The sequence below is a fragment of the Buteo buteo genome, chromosome 1 (genome assembly GCF_964188355.1).
Source record: "Buteo buteo chromosome 1, bButBut1.hap1.1, whole genome shotgun sequence".
Lineage (NCBI taxonomy): Eukaryota > Metazoa > Chordata > Aves > Accipitriformes > Accipitridae > Buteo > Buteo buteo.
In genome coordinates this window covers 41,452,511-41,475,878 of record NC_134171.1, presented here as the reverse complement: position 1 = coordinate 41,475,878, position 23,368 = coordinate 41,452,511, and the positions used below count along the sequence as shown (strand labels likewise).

The following is a 23,368-nucleotide window of genomic DNA, read 5'->3' as shown; positions in this document are numbered from 1 at the left end:
AGAAGAACCCAAGCAAGGGAAGACCAGATTAGATGGTTATAATATTTTGAAAGGTAAAATACACATTTTTAAACAAAAAACAGAATGCTGTAAGGCTGTTAACAGATGTCATAAATACACATTCTAGGTGAACAAAATTTAATGTTGGCCAAACAGTATTTCTAACTGTAAAAGTATCAGGATTTTATACACTACTGTCATGCAGGCTTTGTAGTATGGGAAGGAGGGAAAATTCAGTTTTCCTGTGGGAAATAGCACTTGCTGCTAACCCTGGCATGGTTTCAGATAATGGACTGCAAAGTCCTGAGACTTGTACTGTAGAAAAGCTTTACACAATCAATATGACAGGTTTTTACAGCTCCCTGTGAGCCTTACATAGTTGAACATTTGATAACTAAAACATTTGGCTTCGTAGGCAGGAGAGCTGGAAATAACTTCAGGTTTTAAATCTTTAAAACATTCCTGACAGTCCTTCTGTAACATGTACTTGGAATTTGCAGAATAAATAATGGTGTGGTATAAAGATTCTCTTAGTACCACTTCAGTATGACCTCATAACTCTTGTTGATTTTATCCTATAAAAATTTATATCACAGCTATCATATCATATATTCTATATATATATTACATGGCATATTCTTCTATACAGCATGTGATAAAATTGTTTTCTCTAGTTTGATATTTATGTATCCTTGAACTTTTCCTAATGCACAAGGATTTACAAAAGAAATTGTAAATATGTGTGGGAAAGGAGAAGAGGATACGTAAAACTTTTAGTTGAGAAACCTTATTCTTTTATGAAGTTGAAGAGGAGGGATAACAAGAGTATTAAAAGATAGTGGTTTCAGAAGATTGTTCTTTGGTATAATTGCTGAATTTTCAAGTTTGGAAACTTCACTTCCAAAAACCACCATTTCCATTTCAATTATTTATTTGTAGCCTTTGTTAAAACTATCATTCTTTAAATACTGTTGGCAAGAATATAAAACATACTGAAATGTAAGTAGCAGCAAGGTCCAGACGTCAATCATTTTCATTCAAGGTGCAGAAAATGTTGCTGCTGAAGCAACCTGATGGCTTGTTGCTGCTGGAAGGGACATCCTTCTCCTTCCATCTCTGCACATCCCCTCTCCTGTTAGATCAGCACAGACATGGCATCTAGCAGCCTCTCGGAGCTGGTGCAAACCAGTGCATGGATGCCTCGGCTGTAGCTTAGGTGGCTTATTCTGGTTCCCAACTGAGAGAATCTGAAGCTGCAGGCAATTCTTTTGAGCCTTTCAGTACAAAAATAGATTTTAAATGAACACTGGTAGTTAAATCAGCGTAGCCTCAAATGGCCAGTGCCTGGCTGCCGGCCCTTCTGCCTTTGTGAGTTTTCTCAACAGAATCATCTGTGCAAAAATATTATGCAATACTAGGATCCTTTTTTTCAAATTGTGTGGTAGGAATGTGGTTTCCAGATCAGTTTGGCAAAGACCAATGTGCAAATACAAATCTGTAACCATTTAAGGGTAGCCCATCTTGATTCTTAGGCGGTTACTCATCCCTTTACTGACCAAGTCCCTTTGGCTAAAGGTTTCCTGGCTCATCAGTATGATGAGCTACAGCTCGTTCACTGCAATTTTGGCCCTCCAGTTATTAATTTCATTAGAAGATTACCATAAGACCACCCAACCCCAAGAGGGAACAGGTCTAGATGAGGGAGGGCAATGATTTGAATATGGTGGGTTTCTGTCTCGGGTTTCCAGGTGTCCTGGTTTCAGCTGGGATAGAGTTAACTGTCTTCCTAGTAGCTGGTGCAGTGCTATGTTTTGAGTTCAGTATGTGAAGAATGTTGATAACACACTGATGTTTTCAGTTGTTGCTCAGTAGTGTTTAGACTATAGTCAAGGATTTTTCAGCTTTTCATCCCCAGCCAGCGAGAAAGCTGGAGGGGCACAAGAAGTTGGCACAGGACACAGCCAGGGCAGCTGACCCAAACTGGCCAACGGGGTATTCCATACCATGGGACGTCCCATCTAGTGTATTAACTGGATGTCACATCTAGTATAGGAACTGGGGTGAGTGGGGGCGGGGGGAATCGCCGCTGGGGGACTAACTGGGTGTTGATCGGCGGATGGTGATGCTCTGCGCATCATTTGTACATTCTAATCCTTTTATTACTACTGTTGATATTTTATTAGTGTTATCATTATCATTATTAGTTTCTTCTTTTCTGTTCTATTAAACCGTTCTTATCTCAACCCACGAGTTTTACTTCTTTTCCTGATTTTCTCCCCTGTCCCACTGGGTGTGGGGGGGAGTGAGTGAGCGGCTGTGTGGCGCCTAGTTGCTGGCTGGGGTTAAACCACGACACCAGGTCTAACTGACTGACAGAAAATTTTGTGAGGCAGAAAGTGAGTGAAGAGAAATGTTTAACTGAGAAGTGGTGCCTTCAACTGCACACGCGACTTTATCTGCTGAGGAAAGACCATGTGCTGAAGTGTAGAAGCTTCTCTGCCTGGTTGAAATACAGGCAAAGCTCTGAAAGCCACTGTGTGATATATGGAAGTGACTGGGAATTGTCCACCCACCTGCCCTGCAGTGTGGCCAACCGCTTCAGCTGCTTTTTCTTCAGATATGCCAGAGCCAAACCTGTGCCATGAAGTCAGAGAGCTCCAAGTCTTGATCTCTTCACGTTTAGTGCTTGTGAGCGGTAGTATGAGCAGTCAAATTAAAGATTCTTCTAAATGTCTGCAGATATTTTTAAGTAGAGTTGGATTTGGGTTGTGTTAAGAGTACAAAACTGTTTATTATTAAACCTTACCAAAATTATTTTTTTCTTTGTTATTTGATAGCACACTTAAAAGAAAGGCTGGATGAGTATATTAAGCAGTGGAATGGCCTTGTAAAGGTATTTCGAAATGAGAGGAGAGAAGGTTTAATCCAAGCTAGGAGCATTGGTGCCCAGAAGGCTAAACTTGGACAGGTAGGAGCCGGTTCACACACAAGTCTGTCTTATTTTTCTTTCTTGGGAGGAGAGGTGGTGGTGGTGGTGGTGGTTCTATGTTCAAATAGGTGCATAGAAACATAGTATTGTATTATCAATATTGTTTTAAAAAGAGATTAATTCTACTCGTTTAAACTTTTTTTTTTTTTTACAATATGAAAGCATTTCAGTGTAAACAAGCTTAATTAAATCATCATGATCTCATATACAGAAATGTAAATGTCTTTACTCTTTTTCTTTTGAAGGTTTTGGTTTACCTTGATGCCCATTGTGAGGTGGGAATTAATTGGTATGCGCCACTTATAGCTCCTATATCTAAGGACAGGTAATGTTCTCCCATTGTTTCCAGTGTCTGGCCTCTTAGGAAGAAAAAGTCACAGTAACAATCTTTACTTTTCAAACTATAGTTTTATATCTATATCATATCTATATCAAACTACATCAATATTTGCTGTATGATTATTTTATTATCTCCCAGCATAAAAGTTATGTAAGGAGGAAGGAAAGTAGTCAGGCAAGTAAATCTCTGGATAATTTATTTTAATAGTCATACTGAATATTTTGCTTAGTGTAGATTAAATATAAGACAGCTCTTGTCTTTTGCAGTGATCTAGGGACTGTTATAAAAATGTTCTGTTCTGGCTGAATAAGGAACCTGATTAAACAAAATAACTAAACAAAAATGTGATTTTTGGTAGAGGAAAAGTAGCAGTAAGTGTTTTGATTTAATGGGGGTTTAAAGTTGCCGTGATCTCAAGAGTTTTATAACTTTCTCATCTTTGGTCTTGCAATATGGTCTTATTTGTTTCCTCTGAAGCATTTTGGAGCATTGTCTCTAGCGAACCAAGGCCAGCACTTGAGCCTGTCTCTGCCTCAAGCCCAGGCGCTTGCTCGGAGTCAGTGGTGGAAATGCCTGCGCTGTGTGCGTGGGTGACAGAGGAGGGACGTCCCCAGGGGCTTCATTTCTTCCAGCTGTTGAAATGCTGCTGTTGCTGTGTGCTACCACGCTCTTAGCTTGTGTGGTCAGGGGGTATGTGTGTTTAGGAAACCATGCGCTCGTGTAAAATCTTTAATCCCACAAAATAACTGCTCAATCCTAAAAACTATTTGTTAACCTGTCATACTACCAGAACTTTCTTGAAGAGGTGGATTTTGTGTGTTTTAAAGGCTGTAACTCAGCTTCAAGACTGTATTTGGACTCGGATACTAGAGAGAAGATGGAAATGCTTGTGTGCTTCCATTGAGTGTGTGTTACTCTTTTACATGAGAAAGGCTGGTGAGAACAGGCAGCTTTAGAGGCATCCTCCAGCACCTCCCGCACAAGCAGAGGTTACGTGAGGACCAGCAATGCTGAGCCGTACGGTGCCAGGAGGGCATCGCTCGGCAGCCTTCTTCCGAGCCCTGGTAGCCTGGGTGCCGCGTGCTGCCGCTTCTGCCTCACAGAAGAGCACGGCATTAGCGTTTCTTTTCACCCCGCTTATTTTCCTATCTCAAAGGTTTTGACTTAAAAAGATGGAAATGCTCAAAGTTTGGTTGACCGGGAAACTCATTTGGAAAATTTGGGGAGAATAACAAGATAATGTCTTTTTCTTGGTGAATATTGTATGTGATAGATCACAGTGAGGAGTATATTGCAAATCAAACAGGAAAAATTCTATTGAAGACTGCTGCTAGGAGAGCACCAGTAACATTTTTTTTATCCTGAGAGGTTGGATTTGCAGGGCAGTCAAATAGGACAGAACAGTGAAAATCCATGTTTACACTAGTAAAAGCTAAGAGCTTATCATACTTGTTGACAGCTAAGATCTGATATGAATAGAAATTACAAGAAATAATAATACTGTGAGAACTGTAGTCCTCTAAGGGCTCCTCTGTTGCCTCCAGCAGTGCTTTATTAGAAGACCCATGTCAGGAAATACACATAAAGGAAAAAGTACTGATAAACAAATTGATATATTAGCATTTCAGACCTAACTTTTCTGCTTTCAGAACCTCTTAAACATAAAGAAAGGACTATCTCTTTTTTCTTCTAATGAGGCTTCATTTTTTAATAATATGTTTACAAGTGACTTTTCATATAAACTGCTCTATAAGCTTAATAATTAATGGTGTAAACTTCAGATTAGACAGATTACTCTTCTGAAATTGTATTTTGCTCTCTCTTTCCCTTCTATAAATGTTTCAGAACTACATGTACTGTACCTCTAATAGATTACATAGATGGGAATGATTATTCCATTGAGCCACAACAAGGTGGGGATGAAGATGGTTTTGCCAGAGGGGCCTGGGACTGGAGTTTGCTATGGAAACGAATTCCGTTAAGCCACAAGGAAAAGTCCAAACGAAAACATAAAACTGAGCCTTATCGGTAAAGCGAGCTGTTTACATACTGTGAACCTTAATGAATAATTGTCTAAACCCTTTCGTTTTTCCCTCCCCCCCTCTTTTCCCATGAACTACGGTCGGTGCACGTGTGCCACGCGGGTCCTTGCACATAACTGCATCTTCCTTGCCACCATCCGCCACCCTGCAGAACCACATGCACTGTGCCGCTTATAGATGTCATAGATGGCAACACTTATAAGATTGTGCCCCAAGGGGGTGGTGACGAAGATGGGTTTGCTAGAGGAGCGTGGGATTGGAGTATGCTATGGAAGAGGGTTCCCTTGACCAAGCGAGAGAAGGAAAGCAGAAAGACAAAAACTGAACCGTATCGGTAATCACTAAATCACTTACCCGTTTCTTCTTTTTCTGAAGTCAATATTGATCCACTAAAACTTGCATGTACTTCTAGCCTGAAAATCTTTGTATTTCTAACCACAGCAGCTGCTTTGTTTAATCAGACCTGTTTGCCACAGCTGACTATTTGCTCAAAATACCTTTGCTACCTTGTGTTGCCTCTCCATTCCTGCTCTTGTGTGGTTAATAGGGCGCACATTAGAATGACAGGGTTCTGTCTGGCAGAATAAAATATTGTATGACTTTGTTTCCAGGGAAAATTTATTTAGCAATGATACTTTTTTAAAAGTAGTGTTGGAAACAACAGTGCTTATTTAACCATTTGATTTGAAATAACGAGCATGCTGTGAGTCTTTGTAATAGCCGGTAATGCATAAAATCTGTAGCCTGCTGTCATGGCTTGATGCATGCATACAGCTCATGGATTATGCAAGTGCATCAAAAAAATCCCTTTTGTCGTATTTCTCCCACTTGCTTCATAATAGATCACATCTGACAAAGAAGCATACTGTTTAAGAATCTTGGCTAGATATTTTCTAAGGTGTCAGTATGTTTGGGGATTTTAATTTAATACACACAACATTAAAAAAAAAATAAATTAAGAAACACCACCTTATTTTCTGGGAAAACTCCAATAGCTTTCACAGAAGTCCCACCTTTTTCTTATGCTTTGTAAGGGGGTATGCTTTCTTCCTAGCAAACAGAAACTGGCTAGAAATCCTAGCTTAGAAACTAGGGTTTCTGGATGGCTTTTCAAGACTGGGAGACTGTGGTTCTGCTGTTTTTTATTACTTTCCCCTTCACACTTAACTAATCGTGTTACTACATTTGAAAGCAATCCTCACATCTTCAGAATCTAATGTCTTCTATTGCTTGTATATATGATTTAAACATGGTAAGAACTGATGTTGGTAATTCCCTATCCTCACCCGTGATTGTTCTCTGCTAAAATGGCAACACATGCAAGGAAGTTATGAAGCTTTGATCTGTTTTGTATACAGTATAAATAATACCATTTTCTGACAAGGCTGTCCACATTGGAACTTTAATATTTGCTTAGAGGGGGATAAAATATTTCAAACATCACTGTTGTGTTCTGTGTTTACCATCCAAACAGGTCTTAAAATCCTTTAAACTGTTCCCAGAAACACAGAACACATGTTCTCAGAATGGTTTAAAAGATGACTTTATTTTTAATAATACTTCCAGAGTTACAGTGCTTCTTTTAAAAAGAGACGTTCCCTGCATCTGTTTATGTCCAGGCTGTATGCATTTTGTTGCAGCAATACCAGGGCAAGTAGGACCACGTAAAAGTCTTGCTGAAACCATAGCCAGGATTGCTTAGTTTAAAAAGAAAACAAACAAACAAAAAAACCTCAACAGCTTAAAGTGCAGAAACAAACCTTTTGTAGTGCGAGAATTGCCCCAGGACTGAATCCTTCTTTCAGTAATATTATGCTTACCTCTTCATATCCTATAAAATAAACTACTGACCTTATGCGGATTTTACTGTGTTCTTTAACACACTTGACAGCACGTTGGAGGCCAAGACTGAAACTTCAGCATCTGAGGCCTCTACACTTGCCAAGTCTTTATGGTGCTGAGGAAAACCAAAAATGCAGGAAAGCCACAGGGCTGTGCTATGCAACATGCTTCTCCCTGCTGTGCTCGCTGGCTTCCTCCCCTTTGAACCCCTGTGATGCAAAAGCAGTGTTGGAGGAAAATACAGTAGGCAGACAAGTAGAAGGGGACATTTAGGAGTAACGGCATCTGATCAGGTGATTTGGAGAGCAAATAAACTGATAAACATTACACTTAACTCAGCTGATAGACCCAGCAGCTCTGTTTTTGTTGCTGCCCTGCCCCTGCTATGCGGAGGGGGTATATGTTAACCGTACGGGTTACTTTTTCTTAAGCAGTTCTCCTCCAGACATTTGTGTACAGAAGGGAGATAAATAATCATTGCTGTTAAAAGGAGCACCACTAAGTTAAAAATCTAATGGCATGAAGAGACTGAATAGTGCTAGAAATGACCCATCTCTCAATAATTTGGTCATGAAGGAATATTTCACTTGTGTTTTACTTGACTCACCAGAGTGATCTGGACTCTTGGATCCTCCTCCTTTCAGTGCTGCAGATCATCTGAAGTCAGAAAGAATCAACTTTTTCCTTACCAGCTGTTTTTTTTTCAATTGCCAACTTAGTAGGGACTCCAGCTTGTACCCATTAAGATTTTTATATATTTATTGATCCTCAGGTGAAAAATGCTTGGTATGTGCACTGGAAATGGCTTAACATGCCCTACTCTCTATTTCAGTGTGAGCAAGCTACCAAAGAATTTTGGTTAGAGCCATTCTGCAAAAATGCTCTAATCCAAACCGCCACATCTTTTTGACACATTAAAACTTGCTAATTGCACCTTGGCATACATGGAGGGATTTACAAAGCCATTTTTAAAAAAAAGAAAACCTAAACCAAAATGGAAACCTTGTACAACTTGATCCAGGCCCTCTTAAAATTTTCACTGAGTATAATGAAAAGTGTCTCATATGGCAGTGGTAGAAAAAGAGCCAGAGGGAGAAGATAGAATGGTATTGTTTAGCTGGAAAAACTCTGTTGCTTGTTTAATAGACAATGCGTTTCAATGTGGCAGCTCCTCAGAACGTAAACCTAAGTCTGCTACGCAGTCTTATGTGTTGTCTGAAAAACTTCAACAACTTTCAAAAGAGAAACGTCTTGTCAGACTGATTCTTACCTTTGTTTATTTTAATAGAAGCATGCTGGCTGGCTGAATGGATAATTCCAACCAAAATTTTGTGTAATTAAATTAAAAAAAAAAAAAAGAAACAAAAACAACCCCCCAAAAAATCAAACCCACAACATAGTAAAAACTGGGACTTCACTAGAAATTATACAGTTGTCGCTTCAGAAAATTGCTGGAAGCTGATGACAAAGCTTTATGATTTTTCAGTGTATTGCCATTTATCTGATCTTTATTATATGTTAACAGTGAATTGCTTCCTTAATTAATGCTTTCTCCAAGTATTATCGTATCCTTTTGGCAGAAGGAGTTACACTGTCTTACTCTTTCAGGTCCCCTGCAATGGCTGGTGGATTGTTTGCCATTGAACGCGATTTCTTCTTTGAACTGGGTCTCTATGATCCAGGGCTTCAAATTTGGGGTGGTGAAAATTTTGAAATTTCTTACAAGGTAACACCAAAAGTTGAAAACTAATTCAGTCTAGTAGATCTTTTTTCTGTAAATACTTCTGTTTGGCGTTCAGACAGACCTACCTCTGATTTGCACCACCTCTTGCCTCATGAAGCCCAGAAGGTTTTGTTGTGAGGAGATGTTATGGCAGAGATGTGTGTCCTCAATGTTTCTTTGTGGTCTTTGGGGCAGAAGTCTTCAGAGAGGTGGCCCAGTGCTGAGACCCAAATGCTGAGTAATCTAGATTTTGTTAATGGTTTGGGATCACACACACCCCTAAATACTTAATCTGAAAACAGACTGACAAATTTGATGGGGCGGGGGGGGACTGAGTGCTGTTATGGTGAGTATAGAAAAATTTGTTTCTGATGAAAGTGATTATAGAGAACAAGTAGCATTCAGTTTATGCATAGATGCCTGTAAAGTATATAACGATGCAACAAAAAGTAATCTGTGCTGGTTTCCTCCTCCCTACCATTTTTAGGGGTGGATAATGATCTCGTATACTTTTCAAAATTTCAAGAACTTCTTTATGAGAGAAGTCTTCATAATTGAAACGTTAACTGCATAATTCATAATCACTGCAGAAGATTTTATTTTCACTCCTAGGCACATGCATGCTCTTCAGTTAGCAGGAAATGTGAGATGATAATCATTAGCTTCTTGTACCTTCAGTGTTCATAATGACACAAGTGGCAGACAGCAGGAATCTGTCCCAATTAACAAACAAAAGTGGAGACATCTAATATCCTCAGTAGCGATCTGTGAAATTGTAGCTGAATTTTACTAAAAGTACATTCAGAGCTCCCCTAGCTACTCTTGCTCTTCATGGTTTTGAGGAGAGCTCCAAGTGCACTTGCTCAGCTGTAAATCCATATGCAAAAGGTAGTTATTAAGGATGTTACACATACAGGGTCTTTATCCTTCTAATTCTCCATCTTGCTTAGAGCTAAATCATGATTGAAATTACATACAGTAGTTTTGTAATTGAAGTGCTGATTATGTAGAGACCTCCAAATTGGTTTCATGTAGATCACAACTAATCTGAAGGACTAAACAACATTTAGCAGTCTTGCATGCTGACTGCTAGATAGCAAATATAATGGCCTTGCATATCTGAGGGGTTTTTGTGATGAAAATTAAGAAAATTAATATGATGATGCAATGAAGGAAGTAAACTATTCTGCCTATCTTTCCTAATGCTCTTAAATCATATTTTTAATCTGGAATTCAGACTAATTTGGAACATCCCCAAAGTTAGCTTGAATTTCAAATTGATGCTACATTTCATACTTGTCAAAACTATGAGCAACTATATTCAGATTTAGGTATGTTTTCTTTTCCGCATAAATGCATTATCCAAGGACATGTGGGAGGGAGTGAATTTCAGAATGGTAGTATGTTTTACCCATTTTTTTATTTTTGGCTACTATAGTTAGAGAAAAATCTTTTTGTACTTGGAACAATGGGTTACCAAAGACATCCTTCTCTCCTACTAGTCTTTATTAAGAAAAACTTCAATGTGATGGGCATCTAACCAAAACCCATCTTAGTGATGGTATGTGAATTGCTTTAATAAAATCAAAATATTATTAATTCTGTCATAATAAAAAATACCCAGTTCCAGATTTTGTGCACTCATTCATTACTGTTGTCTTAAAATAGCGATGAAATGAGATGGCAAACTTTTTAAAAAGCAATTTAGTTGAGTAATTTCATGGCTGAGTTGAAGATGTACTCAATACAGCCTTTCATTTCAGAGACCTTTTGTGTTATGCGTACATCTGAAGTGAAAATATTTAAATCTATCGCACAGTTGGTATAGTAAGAAAAATAGTTGATGTTTCTCCCATAATTTTGTTACCTATTTATCTGTCTTAAATTCCTGTGCATATATATTAATAATACCTTTGCTTTAACTTGTAGATCTGGCAGTGTGGGGGAAAACTGTTGTTTGTTCCCTGTTCTCGTGTTGGACACATCTATCGTCTCCAGGGTTGGCAAGGAAATCCACCCCCTGTGTACGTTGGGTCTTCTCCTACATTAAAGGTACTGTTTTGCTGCAACCTTGAAGGTGGTTTTTGATTTTAGATAACAACAGTTTAAGATAAATCTATTTAAATTATTAGTAGCAATTTAGCGAGCACTTCATCCAAAGCTATTCAGTGTCTAAAGTAAAGATGGTCATCCCCATGGGAAGGAAATCTTTGTGCCAATCCCACTGTTGTAAAGACTAGAGATTCCTGGAACCCATCTTCTTGCTCCACCCTGCTCCACCTTTGAGGTACAAACCACATTTCCTATTACTCTCAGCACCCCAAGCCTTTGCCGTGCTGTGCCCAACTGAAGTACGAACAGCTCTAGTCACTCCGGGAGATGATGATTGTGGGTTTGAAATCACCCTTTGGTGATTCTAGGCTGAGGTAGCAAACGCTGTAATGTAGCATCTCTCAGACCTTTGTGGCTGCATTTGTTAATTAAGAAGCAGTGAATGACACTTGGGAAAACGGTGTGCTCTGCACTTCATCGTAAAGGTTGGTAACTCCACAGGCACCTTGCAGGTTCAGAAGTGTTGCTTAATCCATGATTTTAAAAATAGACGTCACCTCAAGAAAAGAGTGAGCCAGCTGCCTATATCTGAAGAGAAAATTTGAATCAAGAAAAACTGTTTCATGTAAGTTTGCACCTACCAGCAGGAAGAGAGACAACCCTCCTGTTAAGGTTTCCTATTGCCTAGTTTAAGCTTTCTCTTGTGCAGTGTTTCGGCATTGGTAAATCCCATTCCCAAAGACCCAGTTCTTTGTAAATTCCAATCCCAGAGCCATCTTCCTGGACGTTACTGATGATGATGACTATTGGTAGGGTTACAGAGTATGGCTTGAGCCAAGCTAGCAGTTGGTTCTGCTGAAAAAGGAATGTCCCAGCCTAGCTTAATGGTAGAAAACTAACCTGACACCCTGAAAAAAAAAAGGCCTCTATTAGTAATGTGAATTGATTAACATTTTGATCAAACAAGCACCAGGATCAGTGCAAGGGAGGGTAGAGGGAAGTGGGCATAGCTGGGAGTAGAGACAGAGCAGTGGGAGGCAGGATAGCAAATGATAGCTCCATTGCTCAATGCAGGCAAGGTGTTTGCCGTGTCTGAAATTATAAAAACCATTTCACTCTTCTGAAAAGCTGATCAAAAATATGTACTGCATATCTAAACACTTTACATGAGTCTGCTTGTCTGCTTACTGAATACAACGAAACACTGCTGAGTGTTCTTAAATATTAAGTTGCTTCTCTGTACAAGGCAGGATGCAGGAGTAGGTTTCTCCCTCTTTGGGCACCCTCCTGTCCCCATAGTAAATGTGCTTTTTTATAGCTTTGTTCAGTTTATGCTGGATGTGGATTGAAGTAAAGCTCACAATAATTTGTGCCTTTAGTCAGATCTATTAAAGTAGACTGTTTTAACACCAGGTCATTAATGCTAGCAAAACCGTACAAAGTGAGGTGTGCATCTAGAACTTGTACAGGTAATATAGAGATAAGAGCCACCAAAGAGACCGAGAAGAAGGATGTGATGGAGAGGTTTGTTCACCAGGCGACCTATGCATTTTTTCCCCTTCCCCAAGCAGCAATAAACTACTTTACTTAAGAAGATAAAATCTCCTCAGTGTGCCATAGCTGACCTGTTTAAGACTTATTTTTTTCACCCTTAGTGGACTAATGCATATCATTCTCTGTATTAAAACTGTAGAAGGCGAATAGAAACTCTAAATTGCAGTTCTTGTACACAGCAAATGATTGCAACATTTTATTGCACCCATAACTGAAGAGTCTTTATGTTCAAATAAACATTCTCTAAGCTTGGAAAAAGACTTCGTATTCTCATTAAGCAAGCCAGTTTATTTTGCTGGCTTCGATCCTAAACTGTCATTTGAAAATGATATGCATGTGTCTTGTATAATCTGCTGAAGGTGACAAATTATTAGTGCTATATAAAAATTTTATGCTGCCACTTTTTAAGAGGGGAAATCCTTAAATTTCTGGAATTAACACGCAGTTGCATGTGACCTGTTGCGTGTGCTTTGAGTGTGCAGCAATGTCGTTGTTCTTCACAGAACTATGTCAGAGTTGTAGAAGTGTGGTGGGACGAATACAAAGATTACTTTTATGCCAGTCGTCCAGAGACAAAAGCGCTACCCTATGGAGATATATCTGAGCTGAAAAAATTCCGTGAAGATCACAACTGCAAAAGTTTTAAGTGGTTTATGGAAGAAATAGCGTATGATATAACTTCATATTATCCCTTACCACCTAAAAACGTGGACTGGGGAGAGGTAAGTACAGTACATAACCTGTATTTATTTTAGGAGATTTTTTTTTTTTAAAATTGGGAATTCAAAAGGAAGTGATTGTTACTTGACATCAATCTGAGAACAGGCTCTTTGATTACTGGTATACTATGGTGTATGTTACTAGCCTGAGAGCTATAGAGTTTATAACCCTAGGAAAATAATTTTATATATATTTTAAGGGGTGCAATTTTTTTATTATCATTATTATTATTATTATTAGCTCCATAGGTCCTTGGATAATTTTATCTCTAGCCTTGTCTTCAATTATGTCTAAAGCTCTTTTTTCCTTAATGGGAATTTAGGGGTTTTTAAAAGAAAAAAATGCGAATCCTGTGTGTGTAGGAGTATTGGCAAAGATTAATAGGTGAAAATCTTTTTCTGTGAAGGCCTAGAGAACAGATCGTGAAATCCAGGTGGAGTACATTCTGCCTACGTTTGCTGGCCTGGGAGGTACTCATACAGTTACAGCCTCAGTACATCCCTTATCTGCATGTAATAACTTGATGTGATTCCTTAACAGTCATTTCCAGCATTATTGTATATGAGTATGACTTTACGCTAAATTAGGAATGTGGTTACAAATTTGGCGTTTTGGCGTGGTTGACAGAGAGAGACAGCATGTTGCCAGGTGAATGCAGGACACTTCACTGAACCCTGCCTGTTCTGTTCTGCCATCTACTCCACACCTTGAGGAGCTTTTACTGCAGGTCTCCAGCCTGCTTTCAGATATTTTAATTTTTTTTTGCCATTTTCAGTTGGTTCCAGCCTTGCCCTGTCTCTGCTATTAATTTCACTTTTGCAGATCGTGGAGGCAAAATCAGAAAATCATCTCACTAGCAGAGGAGGATTCCTGTGTCCCACCAAATTTAACAACCTTCTTTCCCAAGAAATGATTTTTTTACTTTATTTATTTATTACTTTATTTATTTTTACTTTTTACTATTTATTTTTTACTTTATTTATTTTTTACTTTATTTTTTTACTTTTTAATTTTTTAACTTCAACAAAGCATCAGAAAGTACAGATCTGTGCTGTTTCCAGTGGCCAAGCAAGTGCCATCTCTAATTTTTCTGAGGAATTAGTGATACAGAGCATGTGCATGGTCGAAGGGGGTACAAATAGTCTTGGATCTGAGGGACCAGCTGAACAATGCCACCTTTATTTCTTATCTAAAAGCTAGCACAAAGCATCAGTTACTACATTAGCCTTAGACCTCCTTTTGAAATGACATAAAGGGTTAGGAAGGTGCATTATATGTTACTATTCACTAAGGTGAAAGTATTTGAAGAGAATAAAATAATAATGGCCACGTTGTGGGAAATCATCCCTGATAAAAGCGAGTGGCTCTGGTGAAGTAACAGGAAAGTCGGAAGTTCAGAGACTTCTCTGAAGTTTTCTTCAATACTTCTTCGCTGGCTGCTAGTTATCCTACATCTGAGAAATCCACCACCCCACGCCCCCCATTCGTAACACCACACTAATTGCATTTCCAAACTGTCAGGAATGAAAGTGTGGGGTTTGTCTTCCTTAACACTCTCTCTGGAAGTCAGGTCTAAGCTTAGTCCTCCAGATTTTCTTCTACCATCACAAAGAAGGAGGAGGCTCTGGCAAAGAAAATAGGTCTGGAAAGAATGTTATTGGTGTCATAAAGTCTTTGTAAAGTTGTTTGCTGGCCATTCTGAGAAGGGAATGGGGTAATCAGCAGTTGAGGCATGCTTTCTGACAGGACTTTCGTTCTTTATGCCTATGCCTGTGCCTGCCCCTCATCAATTTTACCTCTTCTTTTCCGTGTAATTGCTGCTGGAGGAGGTACATCTGAGCAGCCAGGTCAGTGGGCTGTGCCTGGCTGCAGTTAATAACTGCTGTGCATAACTTCTCTGCATCCCATTTCTCTCATCCACAAGATGAGAGCAACTTAGCTGAGCTCCTGCTTTATTTATGAAGACCTGGGAGACTGAACATGCTTTGATAGGAGATTGAATAAATTAAAATATTTGGAAGTACTACATTTCGGTGTCATTAATTTGGAACTGAGCTTTGCAACTTTAGCTTTATCAGTGTACTTTAACTCACTAAGAGCCTGCAAATTAGCATGGGCAGCTTGAAGCTCCATCTCCCAGAACAGTTAACATCAGAATTTAAATTTCATGCACAGGTTTGTCTCGTGTCTCTCTGTCAGGTATCTGTTTCTGGTTTGAAAGATACGTGGGAATTTTCTGAACTCCTTTATGCTTATTTTTTCCTTGAAACTAACTTAGAGTGCAAAACCTCTTTTCCAGATTAGAGGCTTTGAAACCGCTTACTGCATCGATAGCATGGGGCACACCAATGGTGGCTTCGTTGAGCTTGGGCCATGCCACAGAATGGGAGGAAATCAGGTAAGGAGCCTGGAGGCAAGTCTGAAGGAGAATCGCTTGCTGTGGATGGTAACAGGCTGGTTTTCTGTTAAGCCTGTACGTAAAGTCACTTAGGTGCCAGCTACAAAGATGGGAGCTAGGGATTTTCCATAAGCATACTGACATTGCTAAAATGTGGGAATCTGAAAGTATCATTTCAAACACACACAGTACAAAATTGAAGGCAAATTCGTAATCTCTTCTTCAGTGAAACAGGTACATGAGGACGCAAGACCTGTGTTTTAAAGCAGCCGTATCACTGCATTAGAATAACTGCAGCTCTTAGCATTGCTGCTGATTCATCATTTATCTTCACTTAATAATTAATCCTTCAGGAAACAACCCCTTACTTGCTTTGGATCAATTATTTCATGAAGTTGTTTTGCTATAATGAAAGTATAAAACTCTTTTGTGCAGTAACTCATCTTCCACCACAGAAGACAAGAAGTTGAATACAAATTTCTTGCTGCTTCGTTTACAAATTAATTGGCAGAACATATTTACTAATAGATGGTTACAATCCAAGCTGCTATTGTGTTTGACCTGTATCTTCACAAACCTACCCACACTACCACACAAACATGCTGTTCTGTCTTTACATCTCCTTTTTCAGTTGGAAAACTTTTCATTTTAAGTCCTTGTTTATGCTGATGGAGACTTGAACTGGGCAAGTTTTGTCACAGCGGTCTTGAAATCATGTGCGGGATGATGCTTTCAAAAATCATATTTGGGTTAGCTCTTGGTAGCCCCTGGAAATGTCTCTTTTATTTTGATACTTAATTAAAAAGTTCCCAAACTACTTTTTCTGTATATGTTACCCCCAAAAACTCTTAACAATTACTTCATAAGAAGTAGCTAGGACAGCTAATGTATCTGGATGCATTAGTTTGATTTCCTCCATGGGTAAAATGCCGAAGTTTTACTGTCTTCACGTGAAATTACTGTCCAGGACCAAGGACTTGCTACCAGACCTTTAGAAAGATAGTGGATTGTTTGGCCATCAAATCATACAAAGGCTTTTAATCAAACACTTTCAGAAGCCTCCCAAATAGGAATCCCTTTACTCTTATCATTTTTGTCTTGCTAGCTAAGTTTCTTAGCCTTCTAAATCCTACTGGAAAGTTATCTGTGAAATTGAGTGTTGTGATAGTAAAAGTGCCTTACATCATGTAAAATAAAGAACGCTTCTGAAAGGTAGGTGTAATAACACCAGAGAATATTTTGAATGGTGCAATTTTGTTGGTATTTTCAGTGTTTCTAAAATTCTCGTTATTTTGACTCAACTGTTAAAAAGGTGGCTTTCTTTTTTTCCTGTTAGCTTTTCCGAATCAATGAAGCTAATCAACTCATGCAGTATGATCAGTGCTTAACTAAAGGACCGGATGGATCCAAAATTATGATTACACACTGTAATCAGAATGAATACAAGGATTGGCAATACTTCAAGGTATGTAACAGATACATAGCAGAAAAGAAATTAGAATTTGCATCCTGATTTTTTGCACCTTTTTAAAATTACTTTATGTATATCTGAAAATAAAGATCTACAACAAGGTTAACTGAACCAAGTAGAGTAAATTGTTAATTGCACATTCTTGGAAATCCATGCTTGCCACGAATCTTCCTCTAGGGAAAGATGCTTTTGCTAGTGGTTCTAGTTGCTGTCTTCTATAGCAGAATCTTTAAGGAAAACCTGATGAAGCTACATGTGCTGCCACAGGTATGTTAGGAGTTTGCAGTTGTCTCAGAGGAACCAAAGAGGATGTCCACTACTGGCGACAGAGTTTCTAAAAGCTAGTAGTGTCGTCACCCTCTCTGCTTGTATGCTTTCTGTGAAGAAAGTTTCTTTATCTAATGTACACTGTGAGAAGATTACTTAAATGCTGATGTGCATTTAGCAGCTAGGGTCAATATTAAGTCTAATTTTGGGAGGTCTAAATTGAAGTGTTGCTCTGTTTAAAGACACAAGGTCTTTTTAAGCCTACGTAGGAATAGGTAAACATAGCGTTACTCTGCCTTTTTGTGTTGTCTTTGCCTTCTTCAGTATTTCTTTTTCCTGTTCATTAGCTGTTTGCTAATAATATGCTCTGTTGTGAATACTGGGTGTGGTGCCATTGTAATGCTATTGCAAAATCTATGAATTTTTAATAAAGACTTGGAATGTTGGCCTATACACGTGAGGGCTGCTACAGTCTATTTAGTCACTACATCTCTAAGTCCTCGCTAGCTTTGAAAGTGCTACTTTAAAAAATGTCTAAGGTTTGTCTCTTAAAAAGAGACCAAATAGTCTAAGGGTGACGTTATCCTTGGATATAGTCACATGTAACTTGGTTTTGTGTCCAAGAAACTATTCTGTGTTGGATTTTTCTTCAGATTATCTAGTATATTACATATTTATTAATTCATTAGCTGGTTATCTGGATTGTGTTTGCCTGAAAGATGTAGGCACTGTTTGAGTGCAGCAAAATCTGTTTGTTATCCTTTAAGCCACTCCACGTTTTCTGGTATTTGCATAGAGCTAGGAAATACCAAGCACCCTAATGGATTTCCACCCAGCTTTCTTGTGCCATATAGAGAGACAAAATTCTTTAAACCTGAAATTTAAAAATCAATAAGCAGAGTTTCAGTGCCTGCCAACTTCTGCTTTAATACTGGAATAATATATAGCACTTGTTAACTCTCCAGCCATTCTAGTGTGTCCCAGCATGTTACTTGGCTCTTCTCTAAGCATTTCTTTCATGCAAGAAGATCCATTTCCTCCACAGTGGTACCAAGTTGTGTAATTGTTTGCTTATTACTGCAAGTTATAAGGAAGCCCAGTAGGCACGGTCTGGGCTGTAGAACAAAATGCTGGCTGGCCTCCAGAAGGAAAAAAAAGAAAAAGGGGGAGGGGGGTGAAAGCGAAAGGACCACCAAGGGTGTGTAACCACGCAAATACTAGAAATTTGGCACACTCCCCTGTGCAGTACAGAGGGTATGACCGTTTCTTCTGAGGAGGGTGTAAGGAGCGAAATGCTTATGAACCGCTGAAAAATGTTGTGGCCTTGTGTAAATGAAAGCTGCCAGGAGATTTTATCTGGTTGGTCGGTTGGTTGTTTCTGGAATAAACACTTGCGTGCCAGTTTGGTGAGCGTAACATCTGTGCTGCTTGAGCCTTGAGCGGTAGCAGGGGCTTTGGTGCCCATAAGCAAACATCCAGAACAGGGCTGGTGGTGGTCTGCCTATTGCTTTTGTCCATTCATCTGTTGACCTCTCCAGTAGAGGACCCCCACGTCTGGCCACACGGCAGGAGCACGTATCGAGCTGACCCAACATCTGGACACGCAGACGCGCGTGGGAGTGACGGGAGTGAGGAGGGAGAGGGTCCCCGTGCCCGGGGGGCATCTGGGCGCACGGGGCAGGGCTGCAGAGCCCCAGCCCGGCCGCAAGTTCGCTTCTGCTCTGTCGCTCTCCGCACGAGATGCAACCGGTCAGCACGTCGGGGCTGCGTCTGGCGCAGGGGGTCAGCAAGCAGGAGAGGAGCCATGGGCCGCTTTGCAGACGCGTGAGACTCGGGCACGGCAGCGCGGGGCGGGTGGAAGGAGCCAGGCGTGCGAGTCTCAGCCTGAACGGGCCAGGCACAATAGGTTTGCAGTTTCTCAGGTGGCTTCCTGTTGCTTGGGAGGCCAGACTCGCTCTCATACCCTCTTCTCTTCCTTCTACCAGCCAAACAGGGAGCAAAGCAAGTGGTTTGTTGGGTTGGTTTTTTTTTTCCCCCAGTGTGGTTCATGGTGGTGGTGTGCAGTTGCTTTATGTGAGGGCTAACCAAAGGAGGATCTGCCCAGTGAAGTCAGTTCTCATAGAGCTTTTCTCAAAAATGAATCTTTTGGTTTGGTTACAGGGTGGATGAAAAGGCTTGGAAGCATTTTAGACACGGTCCTGCTCATTTTCTTAGCAGTTTGTTGCCTAAGAGAAACGGGAGGTGTCTCAAGTGGACCTACACGTATCAAACATTTCATAATATGAATGGCTGTGAAGGTCTAGGTTTAACAAATAGTAAAATGAGTATAGAACTGATCTGTTCTAGGACCCTGAAACCTGGTTTTGTAAACAGCTATATTGCAGTTGTGAAGAAAATGTTTAAAAAAAAAAACAAAAAAAAAAAACAAAACAACAAAAACCAAACCAAACACACATGTTCCTGATGGTTTTGTTTTCCAGAATCTGCACAGATTTACTCACATTCCATCAGGGAAGTGCTTGGATCGCTCCGAAGTCCTCCATCAAGTTTTCATTTCAGAGTGTGACTCCAGTAAAGCAACGCAAAAATGGGAAATGAACAACATCCTTAGTGTGTAGACAGACAAAACCTACCTACTGACAACATTAATTTGTACAGGACTGAAAATAGCCTGAAAACTGCTGCAATTATTAACTTTGTACAGCTGCGAGCCTCCTGGCTTGGATGAAGGACATAGAGGAACTGTGATTATTACAATAACATTATCATCCGCAGTTAATGTTTACAAAACTGCTTTACCTTAAACTCTGTAGATGTTTACATCTTTTTGTTTTAAGATGTTGGTAAATTAATGTGCTGTTAGCTATGTTTCACAGGAACATAGTTAAAAGCGTTGTCGTCTTCTTTGGGATTACACTCAGGGGTCTGAAGGCAGTTTTTTTACACACACTTGAAAAGGTTGGAGTAACCAGATTTTCACAGAACTTGGTGATTATCAACCTGTTGTATATTTTTATTTAATTTTACATCTTACTAAGCACTGCCACAGGTTATTAGCCAGGGTGGCCTTCTCTCACAGTCATGCTGCTTTTTTGGAAGGTGAATTTCAACATATTTAGTGCCTCTTTCATTTCTCTCTTTCACAAGAAAAGCATTTGTTGGAAATTATACAGTGGGTTTTTCTGAGCTGTCACCAGGGGTAGGGACCAACCGTACTACCCTGTGTAATTATTGTGTTACCGAAGACAAATTTCTATTGCCAGTTCGGCTGCTCTACTTCAACTGGACACTTTGTACGGTGCAAGGAAGAGCTTAGTGTCGAGTTTAGTCCTAATGTGGTACATTTGGATGGAAGTAAGCACCCTCGCGATTCCAGTTAAGAATTTATAAGCACTAACTTGCTTGTTTAAACCATGCCTTACATAAAAATAATTTTAAAACTAAATAAAATAAAGCTGCACAATTATGTAAAACTTAGAAAGAATCCAATGCTTCATTTATATTGTTATTTTAAATGGAAATCACTGAAGAGGTGGACTAAAACTTTTAATTAGGAAAAAACATCCAGCTTCTTAACACATTTGTGTAATTCTTTACAAGGACATCTGTCAACCAGTTTGGATGCCAGATTTAGATTTGAAAAGAGAAATGGAAATCCTGAAACCACATTTATTCATACTAATTTTCTTCTTTTTTTTTGTCATTGGAAACTTCTCCTGAGGGATTACAAACAGAAAATACAACTGCTTGGTGCTATAGTGTACAGAATAGAATGCGAAGAAGTTTCTAAAAATGTTCTGGAAAGGAGTTGATGCAAACTCCCTTAGGAGTATAAATATTTACTCTGAGTGAACAGAGAGGTGGAGGAGAAATGACTTGTCCTCACTTCCTTATTCCAGATTTTGTGACTGTTAAATGTTGACATCAGTGTACTGATTTCATAAGAGTTATGCCTATAACATGTCACACTATTAAATATGACTAAATACTTCCCTGAAATCTAGAATAGCATTGCATGCAGCTTCCATTGATGTTAACAAGGGTTATGTATCATATTTGGTGACAGAGTTTGATCTTTACAGGGCTGTCTGCACTGATCTATTAGTTTGGGATCTTTCCTATTTTCTTTAAACTTCTCATCTATCCTTTCAGAGCTATGAAAAATAGAAAATAAAGGAGGGGGAAACTGGAAAAAAAAGGAAGATAAGGGTGTGTGCCAGTACTTGTTCCTTGTGTGTATGAAAACTGACTCCATTTTTGTGTGTTGGGTAGATTAATTTAATCATACGACTATGCATAAGAGAAAGAATGGTGGCACATAAATTGTGCGGGTGTGCATTTTAAATGGGTATTCTGTGCAATTCATCGAAAGCTGATGCTGTATGTGAATATGAATCTGTATGTGAGACTGAAACCTTACAAAACATGAGATCGTAAGAAGCTGTTGCTGTAATGACTTTTTCCTACTATAGCCGGCTTGGAAAAAAATAATTCCCATATTCTTGCTTTGTAAGTTGATGATAATATCACTATGCATTTCTACATATTTTATAAATTTGATTTATGCAGATTTTGATACACTGTATGTTTCTGTAGAAATTGTATAAATCTTTAAAAAATTTATTAGGGATAAATCTGGGAAACCTATGTATATCTTACTTATGGGTTGCTGTTTTTTTAGGTGAAGTAAATAAAATATTTGAATTTTTGGGTTTACTATACTTTTACAGAGTAAAAATGGATTATTATCTTTATAGAAACCCCGTATCTCAAAATCTAGACAACTTCAGTGTTACAAGCTTACAAATATTAAAAGTGTTTTATTTTACTTTTTATCTAGGTACCTTTTGTCTCATCCATGGGGACTCAGGTTTTTTTCCAGTGAAATGAAATGAAATTTCCACTGAGAGTTGCCACGTGGACACATTTGGATTTTTGTATCACCTACCCTGATCTAATTAGGTAGATTTAATATGCTAATAGAAAAATTATTAACTTGAGAATGATTTCTAAAGTAGAACCAGAGTTCAGGATTAGTTGGTAGTGTTTTGACTCTATATTTTATCTTAGTCCGTTTATGTTTCCACCAACAAACATGTTTCGAACAAACTTTTTTTTTTTCCTGAGAAGGTTTCTTAGCAAAAGAGTATGCAATTAAATTGGCACACGGAAGACACAAGTTCTGGCCTAAGAGCAAACCTAAATGCTGAAATCTACAGTACTTCTTTACAGATGGGATTCTTGTTCCCTAGCCACATCTGTCAGTGCACTTTTGTGTATTCAGATTTCGAAAGGCTGCTTTGGCAAAACCCCAGGGGGTATAGCAGCAAGCGGTTCATGTAGGAAATACCCTTTTATGTAGAGAAACAGGGATTGATAGGAAAGAGGGGACATCGTTCTTCTTTACCAGAGATCCTAGCACCAGGAGAACTAACAGCACCCTTTGGGCAGTACCAAAGATGCCGTCCCCATTGATGGCATTGTAGAATTAATTCATCCTCTTTCCGTAATGCCAGTGAATCTCCTTTACTACTGTCTGCTTCTTCCATACCATCTGCCTCCAAATTGCAGTCCCTAAAGCCAGAAGTTAACAACTTACTACTATGAAACTAGACCAAGAAGCCTGAGATCTATTACATTATGCCAGAGATGTAAAAATTTCATGTTTATCCCTGATCTGTGAGACTTTTCACAAGAAAAGAAAAAACATACTGCTGCCTATAAAAACACAAAAGATGCTTTGGGAGATTTTACTGTATATCAAGCACAACTTTCCCTGTAGGTTAAAAAAGATCAAATTGTGCAAGATCCATGGAGACATAGGAATAAGGAGGAAAATTTCAGAACATGCAGAAGAAATTATCTATACCATTGAACACAAACTGGTTTTTTGTAAAAGCATTTCTTGCTTGTTCCCCGCTGGTAAGCTTAGACCCATTAATTGTAACAGGTGAAAAGAAACAACTCAGG

At 39.0% G+C, this 23,368-nt stretch overlaps 1 protein-coding gene across 2 annotated transcripts in view; it reads left to right on the top strand.

Moving 5' to 3' along the window:
* Positions 1-21,891, top strand: part of GALNT7 (polypeptide N-acetylgalactosaminyltransferase 7) — a 76,559-nt gene extending 54,668 nt beyond the window's left edge. The window contains exons 4-12 of one of the 2 annotated variants that reach the window (XM_075028432.1): positions 2,838-2,968; positions 3,235-3,314; positions 5,523-5,705; positions 8,822-8,939; positions 10,866-10,988; positions 13,046-13,264; positions 15,562-15,660; positions 16,997-17,125; positions 19,879-21,891. In XM_075028432.1, the coding sequence (XP_074884533.1) occupies positions 2,838-2,968; positions 3,235-3,314; positions 5,523-5,705; positions 8,822-8,939; positions 10,866-10,988; positions 13,046-13,264; positions 15,562-15,660; positions 16,997-17,125; positions 19,879-20,016 (1,220 nt within the window). In that variant the 3' untranslated portion in view covers positions 20,017-21,891. Of the gene's footprint in view, positions 1-2,837; positions 2,969-3,234; positions 3,315-5,174; positions 5,358-5,522; positions 5,706-8,821; positions 8,940-10,865; positions 10,989-13,045; positions 13,265-15,561; positions 15,661-16,996; positions 17,126-19,878 lie in introns of both variants that reach the window. The other variant, XM_075028439.1, reaches the window with a different exon arrangement.
* The last annotated feature ends 1,477 nt before the right edge of the window (positions 21,892-23,368 follow it).